The sequence below is a fragment of the Bos indicus x Bos taurus genome, chromosome 2 (assembly GCF_003369695.1).
Source record: "Bos indicus x Bos taurus breed Angus x Brahman F1 hybrid chromosome 2, Bos_hybrid_MaternalHap_v2.0, whole genome shotgun sequence".
Taxonomy (NCBI): domain Eukaryota; kingdom Metazoa; phylum Chordata; class Mammalia; order Artiodactyla; family Bovidae; genus Bos; species Bos indicus x Bos taurus.
Genome location: NC_040077.1, coordinates 23,555,620 through 23,575,284, shown reverse-complemented (window position 1 = coordinate 23,575,284; position 19,665 = coordinate 23,555,620). Strand labels below are relative to the sequence as shown.

The following is a 19,665-nucleotide window of genomic DNA, read 5'->3' as shown; positions in this document are numbered from 1 at the left end:
CATTTCTTCCTCAGTATGGAAGGAACCAGAAAATAGACTCAGGAGGATATTAAGAAAAAAATCCCATTTTCTGATTTACAAACATCTTGTTTCTAAAAGGATCATTTGAGATCTTCATGTTTTAGGCACTGACAGTGTGATTAGCAAGCTTCTTGTGAAGTATGCAAGGATACTTTCCCAATACAAAGCACTGTCAACTCAGAGCTCAAGGATTTCCCAAGGCCTGGAAGAAATGATGCCAGCAGTTAATAACAAGCAAGCCTGGGGGTCTTGCAAAACTATTTGGTAGGTCTCTTTTTAAGTAGATTACTTAAGCTTCCCAAACTTAAAAAAAGATCATGGGTTATTTATATGAAGAATACTTTTGGAAATTATTATAAAGACGTAAGCTTTTAAATGGCAAATGGTAAGGACATAGTTTATGTGCTTTGTGAAAATTCTCATTAAGGAGAGGGCAGTAGAAGAATAAATAGCAAGTAACTATTAGGGTCAATAGGTTAGCAAGTTTAGGAATTTTTAGGAACTATAATAACATCTCTACTGTTGCTTTTCTTCAAGGTTAGAGAAAGCAAATCAGAGTGTTTTCCACCAATTAAATGACAGCATCTTATTTTAGCATTATAGATTGGCTGTGATTCTAGGCCAGATGAAGAGAAAGGAAATTGTGTATTCTTATACAAACTTAAAACATATTTAAAAAAAAAAATTTAAACTCCATAGAGAATTCCCTGGTGGTCCAGTGGTTAAGACCTCATGTTCCAATGCAGCGGTATAGGTTAGGTCCCTGTTCAGGGAACTAAGATCCCACATGCCTTACAGCCAAAAATCAAAACATAAAATGAACAATATTGTAACAAATTCAATAAAGACTTTTAAAATGGTTCACATTTTTTAAAAAAATCTTTAAAAAATAAAAAAGATCTCATGTTGTTGTTATTCAGTTGCTAAGTCATGTCTGACTCTCTGTGAACCCATGGACTGCAGCACACCAGGCTTCCCTGCCCTTCACCATCTCCCGGAGCTTGCTCAAACTCATGTCCATTGAGTCGGTGATGCCATCCAACCGTCTCATCTTCAGTCCCCTTCTCCTCCTGCCTTCAGTCTTTCCCAGCATCAGGGTCTTTTCCAATGAGTCAGTTCTTCACATCAGGGGACCAAAGTATTGGAGTTTCAGCTTCAGCACCAGTCCTTCCAATGAATATTCAGGGTTGATTTTTTTTAGGATGGACTGGTTTGATCTCCTTGTTGTCCAAGACCTTTCAACTCCAGCTTTCAAACTGAATTCAAACCAATGGTATATGGTGGAACACAGTTTTAAAATCCTACTTTAAAACATGACTAGTAGACTATGGTTTTTCCAGTGGTCATGTATGGATGTGAGAGTTGGACTGTGAAGAAAGCTGAGTGCCGAAGAATTGATGCTTTTGAACTGTGGTGTTGGAGAAGACTCTTGAGAGTCCCTTGGACTGCAAGGAGGTCCAACCAGTCCATTCTGAAGGAGATCAGCCCTGGGTTTTCTTTGGAAGGAATGATGTTAAAGCTGAAACTCCAGTACTTTGGCCACCTCATGCAAAGAGTTAACTCATTGGAAAAGACTCTGACGCTGGGAGGGATTGGGGGCAGGAAGAGAAGGGGACAACAGAGGATGAGATGGCTGGATGGCATCACCGACTCCATGGACATGAGTCTGAGTGAACTCCAGGAGTTGGTGATGGACAGGGAGGCCTGGCGTGCTGCGATTCATGGGGTCTCAAAGAGTCGGACACGACTGAGCGACTGAACTGAACTGAACTGAGTAAGCATCCAGAACTTATCAGGACACCTTGGCCAGAGTTCACAGCTTTGCCCTAGGAGCCATGTCTCTCTGTTCTAGGGTGAGAATGGTTTAACCAGCACTGTCACACACGGAAGCAATATACATATGACTAGCTGAGGGTGCGACGCTCTACACAGGAGAGCAAACCAACCAAATGCTGAAAACAGGAAATCCCAAGCTGCTCGTTTTCATTCTGAGGGACAAGTTGCTTATCACCAAAGTGAAAACTAGATTTAGCAGTATCGCTGGCCCCAAACTATGAATTGTGCAGTGTGTAAATACTCATTCCTTAGCTAGCCTATTAGAAAGCAGAGCTCAGTGAGCAAAGACTGACTTTGCACCACCTCTGGGGAAAAACAGCCTCTTAATATCCAAGGTGCCAAGGACAACTTCAGTTCTTGGTCTCTGAAGAAATGTTTGTGTTTGTGAGTTATGTATTTTATGGGGCAGGAGGCCATTGCTCAATTTCTTTCTGCTGCTTATTCCATCTCTTCCTCTCCTCACATAAAAGCTGGTCCATGCTTTTCTCTCTCTCTCTGTGTCTAGCTTCTGCAGTGGTATCCTAATTGAATTTTTTTTTTCTCTTTTTAAATTTTATTGGAATAGAGTTGATTTACAATGCTGTGTTAGTTTCAGGTGTGCATCAAAGTGATTCAGTTATACATATATTCCTTCTCAGATTCTTTTCTATTAGAGATTATCACAGAATATAGAGTTCCCTATATACAGGGAACGATGCAGTGTGCAGTAGAGTAGGTCCTTGTTGGTTACCTGTCTTATTTCCAGTAGCTGTGTGTGTGTTCATGCCTAGCTCCTGGTTTATCCCTCTCCCACCATGTTTGTCTCCCTATGTGTAAACATAAGTTTGTTTTTGATATCTATAAGTCTGTTTCTATTTCTGATTGAGTTTTTAAGATGATGTATTGTTGTCCTTCCTCTGCAGAGTAAATAGTTAATGCAGGGAACTCTCTGATGATCTGATCTTTTGCTGTCAGTTAAGCCATGTGTTTGTAACCTCCGAATGTTCTCCCCAGTGCTCACAGGACTGGCTTGCTGTGAGTTTGCTTGATAAAAGGGTATCTTTTAGGATGTATTGAGGTGATGGTTCCTTATATATTTTAGACTTACTTTTGTAATATTATGAATGATATTTGGTGACTGATTCAGTGCTCTCATGTTAGTGTGTCTACATTTTTATGGAGCGGAGCTTTTGAATGCTGCAGTCATGCTAATGGTTTCCTAGGGCTGCCACTGAGTTACACCATGTAACCCTGCTTTGAATATGTTCTGAGTCTTCTCCGTAATCAGAATTTGACTTGAGCAAGATATCACAGAGAACCTGAGACGTGTTTAATGGTTGAAAGAATAATCATTAAAGAATAAATAAATATCATAAAAGAAATGATATTCGCCAGTCTCTCCAGCCGCTAGCCCCTGCCTGCTCTCCCTTTAACAAATGGCACGGCCTTGAGGGGAGGCTGCTCGGTGTTGGCTGTGCTGCTGAGAATTAGTTCCACTCTCTGCCGGGCAAGGAACATGATGTCATGTTGATAATTAAGATACTACACTGCTGATTCCAGAGTTATGGGTGAGTACATCCCTGTCTTCAGAAATATTTTATCCTGTGCTGCAGGCAATTATATTCATCACCAGTGAAGTGAAGTGAAATCCATCAGTTGTATCCAACTCTTTGTGACCCCATGGACTGTAGCCTACCAGGCTCCTCCGTCCATAGGATTTTCCAGGCAAGAGTACTGGAGTGGGCTGCCATTTCCTTCTCCAGGGGATCTTCCTGACCCAGGGATCGGACCCAGGGATCGAACCCGGGTCTCCCACATTGTAGGCAGACGCTTTACCCTCGTAACTGGGTGCTAATAGCGTGTTATCCCAATTGACTGTGAGACTAAAATATATATAGTATCATTTGTTTGGTGTACTTGAATTGTTCTTGTCCTTGTTTTGACAAACTGAAATCAAATTATTTGCAAAATATGTCTTAGGTTTAGGAAAGAAAATTGTAGTATTATCAGATTGGATAAACTAATCTAATGATTACCGATCATTTAGAATTTGGATTCTTTTCTAATAGTTATTTGGTGTCAAACATGTTCCCCTGAGTTGATAATATTAAAATACTCTATAGTTCTCTTTCAGTTATTTTAGTTCAGTCACTCAGTCATGTCTGACTCTTTGCGACCCCATGGACTGCAGCATGCCAGGCTTCCTTGTCCATCACAAACTCCCAGAGCTTACTCAGACTTATGTCCATAGAGTCGGTGATGCCATCCTCTGTCATTCCCTTCTCCTCCTGCCCTCAATCTTTCCCAGCATCAGGATCTTTTCAAATGAGTCAGTTCTTCGCATCAGGTGGCCAAAGTATTGGAGTTTCAGCATCAGCGTCAGTCCTTCCAATGAATATTCAGGACTGATTTCCTTTAGCATGGACTGGTTGGATCTCCTTGCAGTCCAAGGGACTCTCAAGAGTCTTCTCCAGCACCACAGTTCAAAAGTGCTCAGCTCTCTTCAATTCTTCGGTGCTCAGCTCTCTTCACAGTCCAACTCTCACATCCATACATGACCACTGGAAAAACCATAGCCTTGACTAGACGGACCTTTCTTGGCAAAGTAGTGTCTCTGCTTTTTTATATGCTATCTAGGTTGGTCATAACTTTCCTTCCAAGAAGTAAGCGTCTTTTAATTTCATGGCTGAAGTCACCATCTGCAGTGATTTTGGAGTCCAGGAAAATAAAGTCTGTTACTGTTTCCATTGTTTCTCCATCTATTTGCCTTGGAGTGATGGGGCCAGATGCCATGATCTTAGTTTTTTGAATGTTGAGTTTTAAACCAACTTTTTCATTCTCCTCTTTCACTTTCATCAAGAGGCTCTTTAGTTCTTCTTTGCTTTCTGGCATGAGGGTGGTGTCATCTGCATATCTGAGATTATTGATATTTCTCCTGGCAATCTTAATTCCAGTTTGTGCTTCATCCAGCCCAGCATTTCTCATGATGTACTCTGCATATAAGTTAAATAAGCAGGGTGACGATATACAGCCTTGACGTACTCCTTTCCCAATTTGGAACCAGTCTGTTGTTCCATGTCCAGTTCTGTTGCTTCTTGACCTGCATACAAATTTCTCAAGAGGCAGATCCGGTGGGCTGGTATTCCCATCTCTTTCAGAATTTTCCACAGTTTATTGTGATCCACACAGTCAAAGGCTTTGGCATAATCAATAAAGCAGAAGTAGGTGTTTTTCTGGAACTCTCTTGCATTTTCCATGATCCAGTGGATGTTGGCAATTTGATCTCTGTTTCCTCTGCCTTTTCTAAATCCATCTTGAACGTCTGGAAGTTCACGGTTCATGTACTGTTGAAGCCTGGATTGGAGAAGTTTGAGCATTACTTTGCTGTCATGTGAGATGAGGGCAATCGTGTGGTAGTTTGAACATTCTTTGGCATTGCCTTTCTTTGGGATTGGAATGAAAACTGACCTTTTCCAGTCCTGTGGCCACTGCTGAGTTTTCCAGGTTCGCTGGCATATTGAGTGCAGCACTTTCACAGCATCACCTTTTAGGATTTGAAATAGCTCAACTGAAATTCCATCACCTCCACTAGCTTTGTTCATAATAATGCTTCCTAGACCCCACTTGACTTCACATTCCAGGATGTATGGCTCTAGGTGAGTGATCACACCATCATGGTTATCTGGGTCATGAAGATCTTTTTTGTGTAGTTCTTCTGTGTATTCTTGCCACCTCTTCTTAATATCTTCTGCTTCTGTTTGGTCCATACTGTTTCTGTCCTTTATTGTGCCCATCTTTGCATGAAATTGTTCCCTTGGTATCTCTAATTTTCTTCAAGAGATCTCTAGTCTTTCCCATTGTGGTTGTTTTCCTCTATTTCTTTGATCTCCCAACAATCCTTTTGCTCTGGGTATCTGGGAATCACCATTTTATCTATGAGGAAACTGAGGGTCATGTTCTGAGGGTCATAGTTCTCCTTACCTTTAGATAAAATTACACTACAGATGTACATATATACACATGTGTACACTTACAGACATGTACAGAGGTATTATAAACTTATGTTTAACAATTTGCATTCTTTAGAATTCCTTGAAAAGAAAATTGTAACACCACTTTAGTAATATGATCTGGCTTTGTTCAGAATTCTGATTTCCAGTTTCTATAAATGTGTAGATTCTCTTCGACTTTGTTTTATTTTCTGTTTTCCTTCAGTCAAAGAATGATTCAGAAATTCCCATAGAATGCCATCTAATTGTTTGAAAACCTTTCATTGAATGCATATGGATTGATCCATCCCAAGCCCCACGTGGGGCTCTGAAAATAAAGTGTGGCACCTCAGTGAGCTGCAGATGGATGGAGGCGGCATGTGAACACAGCAAGCACAGGGCCGTGCTGTGGGCACACGTGGTTGGGCGGGTGTGGCGTGAGGGCATGGCCTCAGAGGCTTGAGTCAAGTCCAGCTCTGCTGCTTACTAATCAAGTGAAGGTGGCTATGTCAGTTCATAAGCTTTCACTCCTCGGTTTCCCATTTCCAGAGTAGGAGTTATAGCAGTGTAGGAGTAGTAGGTGCAAGCAGGGGGGCTTCCTGGAAGACTAGTGAAATGACACAAGTGAAGCCCTCCACCGCTAAGTTCTCTCAGGAGACACCAGGGGTCAGTGGGGTTCCCAGAAGGGGAGGGCTCAGGGCAGGCCTCCTGGAGGAGGAGGAAGAGCCTTCATGCCCTCTTGATGGAAAGTAGATGTTGCCCCTGTAGAAGGGAAAGAAGAACGTTGCATGAACAAAGGAAGAGAGTACCAGAACTTTTCAGAATCTTTTAAAATAAAAAACTTTTCATTATCTCAGACTCTCATTTGCTAGGAGACCTTGCAAAGTTGTCAGTATCTGGCTTCTAAGCTTCAGGCATTTCAGGGTTCCAACAAAGCACCATATTTTTTCCCGTAAAGGTTGATCTCTTTTAAATGTAGTTGGGGAATCAGCTTGAATTCCCCCCTATTTGTCCCTCCCAATATCATGCCTTCCTTTTAGAAATGACAGATCTAGAGCTGGTGCCTTTGAAGCCTATTGTTCACTCTGATCTCCAGCTCCGTTTTTGCTATAATTGCCCAGTCAGTGCTCTCTGATTTCTGTGGTTCTCCTTTGTTTTTTTTTTCCCCCCTCTTCTCTTGAATGAATCACTCTACAAAGCTTTCTATTGAATTTTGACCTCTTTTTCCTTTTCCGGTTGTCAAGGTCACTTTAAATTTCATTCCAGTTCTCCTAAGTGCCAGCCACCCCCACCCAATTGGGTATCATTGTCAAGTTTAATAAGAATGCTTTTGATTCCATATTCAAGGCATTAATCAACATGTTAAATCTAGCAGCATTCAGCAGAGGACCTAACCTTGTGAAATTTAATTTGGTTTCTGCTAATTTATTTGCATACATTATAAAATTACCCCATCCGAACATGAAAAAGAAACTTAGGAAAGCATACCATGAAAATAACTAATAAAACAGGTGCAAAGTCATTAAATTTGCTTGCGTCTTGCTTTCTACTTACTTATAGTTTGACAGAAAAGGAAGGGGAGAATTTTATTTGTCTCAGAAGACACTAGTATGACTGGATTCAATACTTGTTCATTGTTATAATCTGTGCCCTCAGAGGTATACTGACTTCTGTCCCTGACACTTAATAACCAGCAAGACTGAACAAGTCTTAGGTATATGACCCTCAGTTTCTTCATCGATAAAATGGTGATTCCCTGACACCCACAGCAAAAGGATTGTTGGGAGATCAAAAAAGATAACTCAGGGGGAGAATTCCCAAACTTGACCACTGCCTGCAAATATAAAACATTACATCAAGCTTTCCTGAAACTTCATTCTAAATGAGATGAGACCCTTGTTCATAACCTCAGCCTGGGGACATTATCCTAGCGTGGGGATCACTGAGGTTGTCCAGTGGTTTCTAGTTTGGGAGGAGACTGGGTCTGAGAAGCTTTATGAAGGTGCTCTTGCATCCTGGTAGGACTTGGTCCAGTGCTTAATTCTGGGAAGACAGCAGGATGCCAAACGAAAAGTTGTTCATCTTAATGTCCTTATAACTTGGCTCAGCCAGGAGAAGGAACAATTCCCAAGTCACACCAAGCACTGATTTAGTGCTGTAATTTGATAGCCCAATCCCAAACAAAGTGAGGAAACCACACCCGAAGTTGACTGCAAAGATGAATAGGGTAGAGAGTAAGCGCTGTAAGAGAGTAGAGAGTAAGACGATAAGCTGAAGAAGGCGCCTGGATTGTTTTGGGGCCCAGAGAGAATTATGGATGTCATCATGGCAGTCTACCCAGCACCTTCCAGTTTTAGGGTATGTGAGCCTTTTAATATTATGTTTAGCCAGTTCTTCTATTTAAATTGTCAAAAGATAACAATGTACAACCACCTAGAAAAAGAATTTGTAACATATTGCAAAAATGGCACTATCATTCAACAAGATATTCTTTTTACTGAAACGGATAATGATCCCTCCCCACATATGCACCTGTCCCTGCTCCCCAGGTTCATATTTTGTGTGTTTCTGTCTTTTTCTCTGTGCTCTCTGGTACATTCAGAAAAACACTTGGGCTCCCTCTGGTGGCCATTCCAATGTTTCTGCCTGTTTAACTTTATAGCTGAAGGTTTAGTTAACATGGCACAAAACGTGTGGATGAAAATGGGAATATTGACAGTAAATGTTATTTTCTTTTGTAAGATGACTTGGAACTTGGGAACCTCCAATTAGCCAAAATATCCAACTCATTCATTCATCCATTCATTCACACATGTCTTCCAGTCTAATATGTTGTCCATAGTTTCACTTTTCTAAATGAAGGGGTATCTGGTCTGCAAGTCCTTAGAAAGACATTGAGTTCCAATTCTGTAAGTCAAACAGAGTTTCCGAAGAAGTGATTGTGTTGACTAGCATGCTTTTATAGAATGATGGCTGTATTTTAACTCAGAGTTGAGAAAGATTTTGTTGCTTACTTTAAAAATATATGAATAAACTCTTCTTTAACAGTTGTCAGTGTTGTACTATTTCTTTTTCTCTTTTCAATCATATACCCGTTCTATTTACCCCATAGAATTTTATCCTATTGTAATGAATCTTTGTCCAGGCCTGTTTACTTTTTAATAATGCCCATATTAGTCAATAAACAGATTTAGCTACACTAACAAAGACCCAAACATAAGTAAGTGAAGTGAGTGAAGTCGCTCAGTCGTGTCTGACTCTTTGCGACCCCATGGACTGTAGCCCACCACGCTCCTCCGTCCATGGGGCCCAAACGTAACAGTGTCTAAAACAGAAAGTAATTTTCCCTCTTGTTAAGTGTCAAAATGTGAGCTGTCCAGGATTCACGTTGCGCCTGCATGTTGTAATGTACTTTTGTGACTGAAAGTCTCTGTTGATCGTCCTCTGTACTTTGATGTATCAAAAATAAGTATATAAGTTTAAATCTTGGTGTTTTAAAATTTCTAATGACCGTAAGTCTCCTTTAAAATGTTTCTTGTCAATGTAGTAATAATAGTAGTAGACAATTGCTAAAACAAAATAAATATTTTATATATTTTTAGAAATCATTATTAAATATTAAAGTAAATTATAACTGGAAATGCATTAATGAATGATGGGTGCTTCCTAAAAATGAATTTGTTATCTATAGGCAGCAAGGGGTTAACATCAATTCTACTCCACTTCTTGGTTTTTAGATATGTAAACATAAATAAGCAGAGGGAATGGAAATAGTTTTAAATAGCAATGTCACTAAATTCTTTGACTCCTAGGCAGCTAGCGTGGTACCTCATGGAGAAAGAGAGATATTGTGGTTACACTGGAGGTTGTAGCAAGTGTGGCATTCTGGGTAGATTTTGAAAATGGAGTAAGATTTTCTAATGAGTTAAAAGTGAAGTGAGAGAGGAGGGGAGAAGTCAGGGATGACTTCAGGGTTCTTGGCCCCACCTCGCAGAAGGATGCAGCTCAAACAACTAAGAAAGGAAAGACTGAAGATGAAGTGAATTTGGAGACCTAGTTTGAAGGTCACTGTATTAGACAGGAATGAGGTGTGATTAGGCTTTTGTACTATACCCCTATCCAGTCAACAGTTAATGATAATAAATATTAGAGAGTGATAATCAGATTTGATTTGGGGTATTTATACTGAGTAGCATATGCCTAGGGCATGAATAAAGTTAGAATGTATCTGAAGAATGAAAAATAAGACAAAAATAAGCAAGAATTGTATTATGGTTGGCTCTCCCCACCCCTGTTTTATTTTGTAGATTTTTAAGAGAATTTGTGTTTGTGAGCAAATTTTGTATATAACTGCAGGTATTACCTTTCAAACAGAAGGTTAATAACAGATTGATTTATGGAATATTTTCAAGTAGAAATAGTAAATGAATCAAGCTAACAAAGTGTGACTTAATTGACATCCTCAGGGACCCACTTTAATGAATAGGTAGAGGGATATTATTTGTAACTTAGCTCACAAATTATTTCTATATGATTTAAATGGCTGTGACCTGCTTGAAACAATTTGTTAATTAGTTTAATCATTCTCTTTATAGTTTCTTATATTACTAAATGGGCTAACAGCCCCCTTTTTCTTAACTAAATTAATTTTTCTAGCCTAGCCACAAATTTCCAATTAAGTTTGAGGGAATGAAGTAATTCCATAATAGGGGCAAAATGATCATATTTAATTCTTTTAAAATCAACACTTATTAAGTGCCTACTCTGTGCCACGCAGATACATACTTTGATTCTGGAGATAAAGTCCAATAAAACCAATTCTTGACCTCAAAGAGCAAACAGCCTAACAGTTTAAACTGCCTAGGACACAGATGAGTAAAGGAATAATTATATCAGAATGTAGTACTGAGAGAGATTGGAGTTAAGTACCAAAATAATGCACAGGTTGTAAGAACCATGTCCCTTGAACCCAAAGGATTTCTGTGAAAGTTTCATTATTTACCACTGTGAATGTTTTCCTTCCTAATAGAATACAGTTACTAAGTTACTGTATAACTTGAGACTGTGGAGGATACAGGCGGTAGGAACCCATTTTAAGCCACTTTAAAAGTAAAGTCCACAGGAATAGCAGGTATGGCACTGACCTCAGGATAACAGAAGCCAGAGACTGCTTCCACTTCTCCTCAAGCCTGAAAACATGGCCACCAAGAATTCCTGGGGTTTCCCCAGCAGTTGCTGTTAGAAAACCTTGGGGAAGGACACGGACATGTGATCCCTCTACCCCAATATTGAGTCAGTGTGGGTGAGATACCACTGTGGGCTCAGCTCTGACCATGGGGCTATCTATGCGTGGAAGAACGGGGGACAGGAAATAGTAGCTGTTCACTATCCCACCCAAGTGAGCACATTCAGCTGACTGCTAGAAAAAAAATCAGCCCCCTTCCTCTGGTGTACTCAGATAACATCATAATGCAATCAATACCTCATTTGAGGGTTAGTCTTCATCCCTTGTTTATGAAGAAATAGGACAGAAGCAGTTATGAGAATAATGTTGACATTACATTTTGCAATAGCTTTGATTGCAGGAAGCATTGTGCTTTAGAAATTCCATGCATTCCATTCAGTCAGAGTCGTAATTTCTTTTTCACTGTCTTCTTAACATGTATGATGTGGAAATTAACAGGATTTGATCTTGTTAAGTCTTTTGAGATACTTCGGTGTGGGTTCTGAGCCAGTAGATGATAGTGGCAATCCTATTTGTCCTAGGATATTACAGGAATTCTTCTTTATCTATTTCATTCTAAGTCTTTAGAGTCTGTGAGCCAAATTTACATTCAGATGAGTCATTGAAGCTTATATTGTGTGCCTAAAAGGAAATGTTTATGCCGAGAGTCTAAGATGAAGTCTAGCAAGACAGTGAATTTTTAAAATCATGGTTATCTTTCCCTGATCATGAATGTAATAGTGCTTATTTTGAATATTTGGAAACATAAAACTGGTTTTTAAAATCTCCTATAAATGCCACCACCCAGAGCTCCAAGTGTTTCTATATTTAATACATAGTAACAAAATTTTGTTTACACTGTATATATAGTTTCATGTCTTTTTTCAGTGAAGTTTTTTAAAGGACTTTAATATTGTCTCAACAATATTACAGAATGAATTTCCTCTGAAATATTGTTTTTTCAAACAGCTATCTATATCTTGTAAAAGTTAGTATTCACGTCATCCCCTTCCCATTTTTTGGAATTATTTTTGGTTACATTGCTGTTCTTCATTTCTGATGTTCTAAGTTTCTGACTGGTATCATTTCCTTTCTGACTGAAGAACTTCCTCTAGAAATTCTTGTAAGACACATCTGCTGGCTACAAATCTGCTAACATTTTTCTTCATTTGAAATGTCTTTCCATTACCTTCATTCCTACAGGATATTTTAAAGGATAGAGAATTATGACTTGACAGCTTCTTTTAGCATTTTTTATGAACCAGTATTCATTCATTCATTCATTCACAAAAGAGTCCAAAATGCAGTACTTGGATGCAATCTCAAAAATGACAGAATGATCTCTGTTCGTTTCCAAAGCAAACCATTCAATATCACAGTAATCCAAGTCTATGCCCCAACCAGTAAAGCTAAAGAAGCTGAAAGTTGAACCGTTCTATGAAGATCTACAAGACCTTTTAGAACTCACACCCCAAAAAGATGTCCTTTTCATTATAGGGGACTGGAATGCAAAGGTAGGAAGTCAAGAAACACCTGGAATAACAGGCAAATTTGGCCTTGGAATATGGAATGAAGCAGGGCAAAGGCTAATAGAGTTTTGCCAAGAGAACGCACTGGTCATAGCAAACACCCTCTTCCAACAACACAAGACTCTACACATGGACATCACCAGATGGTCAACACCGAAATCAGATTGATTATGTTCTTTGCAGCCAAAGATGAAGAAGCTCTATACAGTCAGCAAAAACAAGACCGGGAGCTGACTGTGGCTCAGATCATGAACCCCTTATTGCCAAATTCAGACTGAAATTGAAGAAAGTAGGGAAAACCACTAGACCATTCAGGTATGACCTAAATCAAATCCCTTATGATTATACAGTGGAAGTGAGAAATAGATTCAAGGGAGTAGATCTGATAGATAGAGTGCCTGATGAACTATGGACGGAGGTTCATGACATTGTACAGGAGACAGGGATCAAGACCATCCCCATGGAAAAGAAATGCAAAAAAGCAAAATGGCTGTCTGGGGAGGCCTTACAATAGCTGTGAAAAGAAGAGAAGCAAAAGGCAAAGGGGAAAAGGAAAGATATAAGCATCTGAATGCAGAGTTCCAAAGAATAGCAAGAAGAGATAAGAAAGCCTTTTTCAGCGATCAATGCAAAGAAATAGAGGAAAACAATAGAATGGGAAAGACTAGAGATCTCTTCAAGAAAATTAGAGATACCAAGGTAACATATCATGCAAAGATGGGCTCGATAAAGGACAGAAATGGTATGGACCTAACAGAAGCAGAAGATATTAAGAAAAGGTGGCAAGAATACACAGAAGAACTGTACAAAAATGATCTTCACGACCAAGATAATCATGATGGTGTGATCACTCACCTAGAGCCAGACATCCTGGAATGTGAAGTCAAGTGGGCCTTTGAAAGCATCACTACGAACAAAGCTAGTGGAGGTGATGGAATTCCAGTTGAGCTATTTCAAATCCTGAAAGATGATGCTGTGAAAGTGCTGCACTCAATATGCCAGCAAATTTGGAAAACTCAGCAGTGGCCACAAGACTGGAAAAGGTCAGTTTTCATTCAAATCCCAAAGGAAGGCAATGCCAAAGAACGCTCAAACTACTACACAATTGCACTCATCTCACACGCTAGTAAAGTAATGCTCAAAATTCTCCAAGCCAGCTTCAGCAATATGTGAACTGTGAACTTCCAGATGTTCAAGCTGGTTTAGAAAGGGCAGAGGAACCAGAGATCAAATTGCCAACATCCGCTGGATCATGGAAAAAGGAAGAGAGTTCCAGAAAAACATCTATTTCGGCTTTATTGACTATGCCAAAGCCTTTGCTGTGTAGATCACAATAAACTGTGGAAAATTCTTCAAAAGATGGGATACCAGCCCACCTGACCTGCCTCTTGAGAAACCTATATGCAGGTCAGGAAGCAACAGTTAGAACTGGACTTGGAACAACAGACTGGTTCCAAATAGGAAAAGGAGTACGTCAAGGCTGTATACTGTCACCCTGCTTATTTAACTTATAAGCAGAGTACATTATGAGAAACGCTGGGCTGGAAGAAGCACAAGCTGGAATCAAGATTGCCGGGAGAAATATCAATAACCTCAGATATGCAGATGACACCACCCTTATGGCACAAAGTGAAGAGGAACTCAAAAGCCTCTTGATGAAAGTGAAAGAGGAGAGTGAAAAAAGTTGGCTTACAGCTCAACATTCAGAAAACAAAGATCATGGCATCCGGTCCCATCACTTCATGGGAAGTAGATGGAGAAACAGTGGAAACAGTATCAGACTTTATTTTTGGGGGCTCTAATATATCTGCAGATGGTGACTGCAGCCATGAAATTAAAAGATGCTTACTCCTTGGAAGAAAAGTTATGACCAACCTAGATAGCATATTCAAAAGCAGAGACATTACTTTGCCAACAAAGGTTCGTCTAGTCAAGGCTGTGGTTTTTCCTGTGGTCATGTATGGGTGCGAGAGTTGGACTGTGAACAAAGCTGAGCACCGAAGAATTGATGCTTTTGAACTGTGGTGTTGGAGGAGACTCTTGAGAGTCCCTTGGACTGCAAGGAGATCCAACCAGTCCATTCTGAAGGAGATCAGTCCTGGGTGTTCATTGGAAGGAATGATGCTAAAGCTGAAACTCCAGTCCTTTGGCCACCTCATACGAAGAGTTGATTCATTGGAAAAGACCCTGATGCTGGGAGGGATTGTGGGCAGGAGGAGAAGGGGACGACAGAGGATGAGATGGCTGGATAGCATCACTGACTCGATGGACGTGAGTCTGAGTGAACTCCGGGAGTTGGTGATGGACAGGGAGGCCTGGCATGCTGTGATTCATGGGGTCGCAAAGAGTTGGACACGACTGAGCAAGTGATCTGATCTGATCTGATTTGTGACCCCATGGACTATAGTCCATGGAATTCTCCAGGCCATAATACTAGAGTGGGTAGAAATTCCCTTCTCCAGCGGATCTTCCCAACCCAGTGATTGAACCCAGATTTACCCACATTGCAGGCAGATTCTTTACCAGCTGAGCCACAAGGGAAGCCCAAGAATACTGAAATGGATAGTCTATCCCTTTTCCAGTGGGTCTTCCTGACCCAGGAATCGAACCGGGGTCTCCTACATTGTAGGCAGATTCTTTACTAACTGAGCTGTCAGGAAAGCCCTGTACCATTTGCCATCTATTTAATTTTCTAATTCCAGCATACCTGTGTAGTGGTTTTGATTACCTGTACCCATATGTTATAAGAGGAAGGAATAGATGCAGCAAAACCTGTAAAACAAAAGATTTTGACATTTTTGAGGGGAGGGCATTCTGAGCAATTGGAACAAGAAGGAGAATGGAAAATGAGGCTGGAGAGGTAGGCAGGGGAAAATTATGAAGAGCCTTTAGAATAATGTTAAGAAGTTTGGCTTCATTCCAGGAAGAATGGGAAATTGTTGAAGGGTTTTACGTAGAAAAGCAACATGATCAGATTGACTTTGTAAAAAAAAAAATCAGTCTTACTTCAGAGAGAAAAAGGACAAGGACATTACCCATAGAAGGCAGGATAGAATGGTGGTTAACTAGAGGATTCCTATACCAAAGCTGCCACCTGCCAGCCATGTGACCCAAGATAAGAGGCTTAACCTTCTGTAAGCCTCAATTTCCTCACCTGTGAAATGGAAATAATCAGTTCAGTTCAGTTCAGTCGCTCAGTTGTGTTCGACTCTTTGCAACCCCATGGACTGCAGCACGCCAGGTCTCCCTGTCCATCACCAACCCCAAGAGTACTCAAACTCATGTCCATTGAGTCGGTGATGCCATCCAACCATCTCATCCTCTGTCGTCCCCTTCTCCTCCCACCTTCGATCTTTCCCAGCATCAAGGTCTTTTCCAATGAGTCCATTCTTCACATCAGGTGGCCAAAGTATTGGAGTTTCAGCTTCAACATCAGTCCTTGCAATGGATATTCAGGACTGATTTCCTTTAGGATGGACTGGTTGCATCTCCTTGCAGTCCAAGGGATTCTCAAGAGTCTTCTCCAACACCACAATTCAATAGCATCAATTCTTCGACACTGAGTTTTCTTTATGGTCCAACTGTCACACCCATACATGACCACTGGAAAAACTATAGCTTTGACTAGACAACCTTTGTTGGCAACGTAATGTCTCTGCTTTTTAATATGCTGTCTAGGTTGGTCATAACTTTCCTTCCAAGGAGCAAGCGTCATTTAATTTCATGGCTGCAGTCACCATCTGTAGTGATTTTGGTGCCCCCAAAATAAAGTTTGCCACTGTTTCCACTGTTTCCCCATCTATTTGCCATGAAGTGATGGGACCAGATGCCATGATCTTAGTTTTCTGAATGTTGAGTTTTAAGCCAACTTTTTCACTCTCCTCTTTTACTTTCATCAAGAGACTCTAATTCTTCTTTGCTTTCTGCTATAAGGGTGGTGTCATCTACATATCTGAAGTTATTGATATTTCTCCCAGCAATCTTGATTCCAGCTTGTGCTTCATCCAGCCCAGCATTTCTTATGATGTACTCTGCATATAAGTTAAATAAGCAAGGTGATAATATAATAATGGGAATAATACAAGTACCTCATCAAAGCAGTAACATCCTATCCTCATCAAATACAACTTTGGTAAGATAATCCATGTGAGTGAGTGAGTGTTCACTCAGTCGTGTCCAACTCTTTGTGACCCCATGGACTGTAACCCACCAGGCTCCTCTGTCCATGGGATTCTCCAGGCAAAAATACTGGAGTGGGTTGCCATTTCCACCACTTAGCATATGTGTTAGTTGCTCAGTCATGTCCAACTCTTTACGACCCCATGGACTGTAGCCCACCCAGCTCCTCTGTCCGTGGAACTTTTCAGGCAAGAATACTGAAGAGGGTTGCCATTTCCTTCTCCAAGGAATCTTTCCAATCCAGGGATTGACCCTTGGTCTCCTGCATTGCAAGCAGATTCTTTACCATCTGAGCCACCAAGGAAGTCATATCATACTTAATAAATATTTGTTCTTATCTTCTCCTGAGCCCAAAATAGTCCCTTATAGGGTGAATCTGCAAAGCTTCCTTCCTCCTCTTCTTTTCTGGAATCCTATTCTGAAACACCTTTAACCTATGAGATGAGGAAAGAAGCGAACAACTTCTCCCATCCAGCAACCCAAGACAGGGAAACCACTTTCACCGCCTTGTCCTTCACTCCAGTATGTGTGTGCCTGTATATCCTGAGAACAGTTTTTATATGAACTATGTAGTCTCAAGGTTTTCTGTGCTCTTTATCTTCATAAAGATTCCCATGTGCTCCTTCTTTAAAAACATGCTAAGATTTCTGAGGTTTAAACTCCTAATGATCAAATAGTTCTCAAAGTGACTACTTAAATCAGAAAAAGCAATGATGTTACCAGTTGGTAACAGACCATTTATTTATGGTGTTTTCAGGCCTAGTGAATCATTCAGAGCATTTTACTTGCAAAGTTTTGAAATAAGATAATTTAATACAAAGAATAAATCACATGGAGAAGTATTTCCCTCACTTTTGGCCCAAACATATGAATATCTGAAGCTGTCCCCTTCCTCTTCTTCTCTGTTTCTGGTACTTCACCCACATCTGGGACTTCACAGGTGGTGCTGGTGAGAAAGAATTCACTTGCCAATGCAGGAGACATAAGAGATGTGGATTTGATCTCTGGGTTGGGAAGATCCCCTGGAGGAGGAAATGGCAATCCACTCCAGTATTCTTGCCTGAAGAATCCCATGGACAGAGGAGCCTGGTGGGCTACTGTGCATGGCGTCACAAAGAGTCTGAAACCCTCATCTGCATCCTGCAGGGAACCCCGTTGTGTAAAAAGAATAAAACTTTTGGTTCTTAAAATCTCTTTCGGATTTTAAACTGTAAGACACTAGCATATTAAAGTTTACTCTATTTGGAAAGGCGATTTACTTTAAAATGCAGCTTATCGTTTCTTTAGTTTTTAAGCTGCACAAGACAGAGGGTTGTAGCGTTTCCAATGCCAGATAGATGTAGAGACAAGAAAAGAGGGAAGCAGTGGAGTTTGTCTTGGGTGGGTGCCCAAAGCAGTCTGTGTCACCACTATATCAGGTCGTGACTACCTGCCCACGCTTAGGCTATTTCATGGCTGCAAACCCAACCCTTCTAGAATCTGGAACCTCATGTAATTGAAGCAGATGGGAACAAGATACTTGGTGCTTTCTCTCAAAACAGCCAGTTAATCACTAAATCTTATAATGATTAACCCCAGTCCAGCTGAAAGCTTTAATCAAGGGGCTGTTGGAGCTTTGTGATACACAGCCAAACATTTCTGCTTTCTTGAAGAGATATTGTGAAAATCTGTCCTGAGGGTGAGCAGTAATCCTCATCTTATACTTCCCCCCAAAAATTATGTCCACAGTTTAAGTTTCTAGTCAATAAAAGAACACAATAACATTTGATTCCTTCTCCTTGTATTTGCAGATGTTTCAAGTATTTCTAAAGCCTTTCAAATTACTTTGAATAAAAAACCATAACCCTGAGGTAGAAATTCCAGGTTTCTAAAGTATGCTTAAGCCTCCATCGGCTTATTATACCTCCAGTAATAGTAAGGTTTTAAATTTGAGGTTTTTCTTTCTCTTCTTATGCACACTCTAGAAAATTAGAAAAATACAGAGAGGGGAAGAAAGAAAAATGTAAGTGCAATCAAATTTTTTAAAGTTTAATATATCACGCTATTTATTTCTTTGACCTTTTAAGATACACCGTTTGCATATCTAATTAAAAACATCATCTGCATTAGAGCAACTTGATTTTAAAAAAAGGCCGTGTTTGGGGAACCTGGTTTATGAGCCAGATGTGAAACGAGCTGGGTATCTTATATAGTATGTTACTTTTCTGCCTGGTTTTCATATTTTATATGATATGCCTTTTAGGCCTTTGATTATTTTTGTTTTGATGAACTTTGTAAAGGCTTAACGGGCTTGTTGAAAACATTAATAGGTGTTTGCTGTTATAGGAGTTTTGCATAACAAAGACTAACCATATTGCCACTCTATGCTCTTGCCCTGTACTGGTGCCAAGATTGTGTATTTTGTAGCTTTAGTGTACTAGGTTGTTTGAGGTTTAAAAAAAAAACAAACAACTTTTAAAATTTCCAATCAATATAGATAAATACACCTACACACAGAAGACTGTATAAAAGTCAATTGAGTGCACAATTTCCATTTCAAGGAGTAGGACAAAGAACTCTTTTTCTCAAGGTAATTATCTTACCTTTCCCAACTGGGAGTTGCTATGTTATTAAAATAATGGCTTAAGGCATTTTGCAAAGCATGTATTTTGAACCTGGCTAAATGTATTTGTGTTTTCCTGTTGGAAATTCTTTGTCTTAACTGATTAATTTGTCCTACATTAATATTTATTAGTCTTAAGACAGAAGCCAACAGCTACATTCAAGAGGCCAAAGATAGATCATTTTTCTAAAGTTTATCCAGAAGAAACGTCCTATCCAAAGTTACCTTCAATGCAGGCTTCATAATTTATCAGTTTGTGGCAGGAACCAGAATCTGTGACTTAGGTATTCTACTTCTGGGAGTTGA

General features: G+C 40.0%; 1 protein-coding gene across 6 annotated transcripts in view; it reads left to right on the top strand.

The window, feature by feature from the left end:
- The window catches only part of RAPGEF4 (Rap guanine nucleotide exchange factor 4), a 330,697-nt gene that overhangs the window by 187,960 nt on the left and 123,072 nt on the right, over positions 1 to 19,665 (top strand). Inside the window, exon 1 of one of the 6 annotated variants that reach the window (XM_027557516.1) lies at positions 8,131 to 8,183. The exons of the other annotated variants lie outside the window; for them this stretch is intronic. Coding sequence (XP_027413317.1) covers positions 8,139 to 8,183 — 45 coding nt within the window. The 5' untranslated portion in view covers positions 8,131 to 8,138. Of the gene's footprint in view, positions 1 to 8,130; positions 8,184 to 19,665 lie in introns of those variants that run through there. 6 annotated transcript variants of the gene reach the window in all.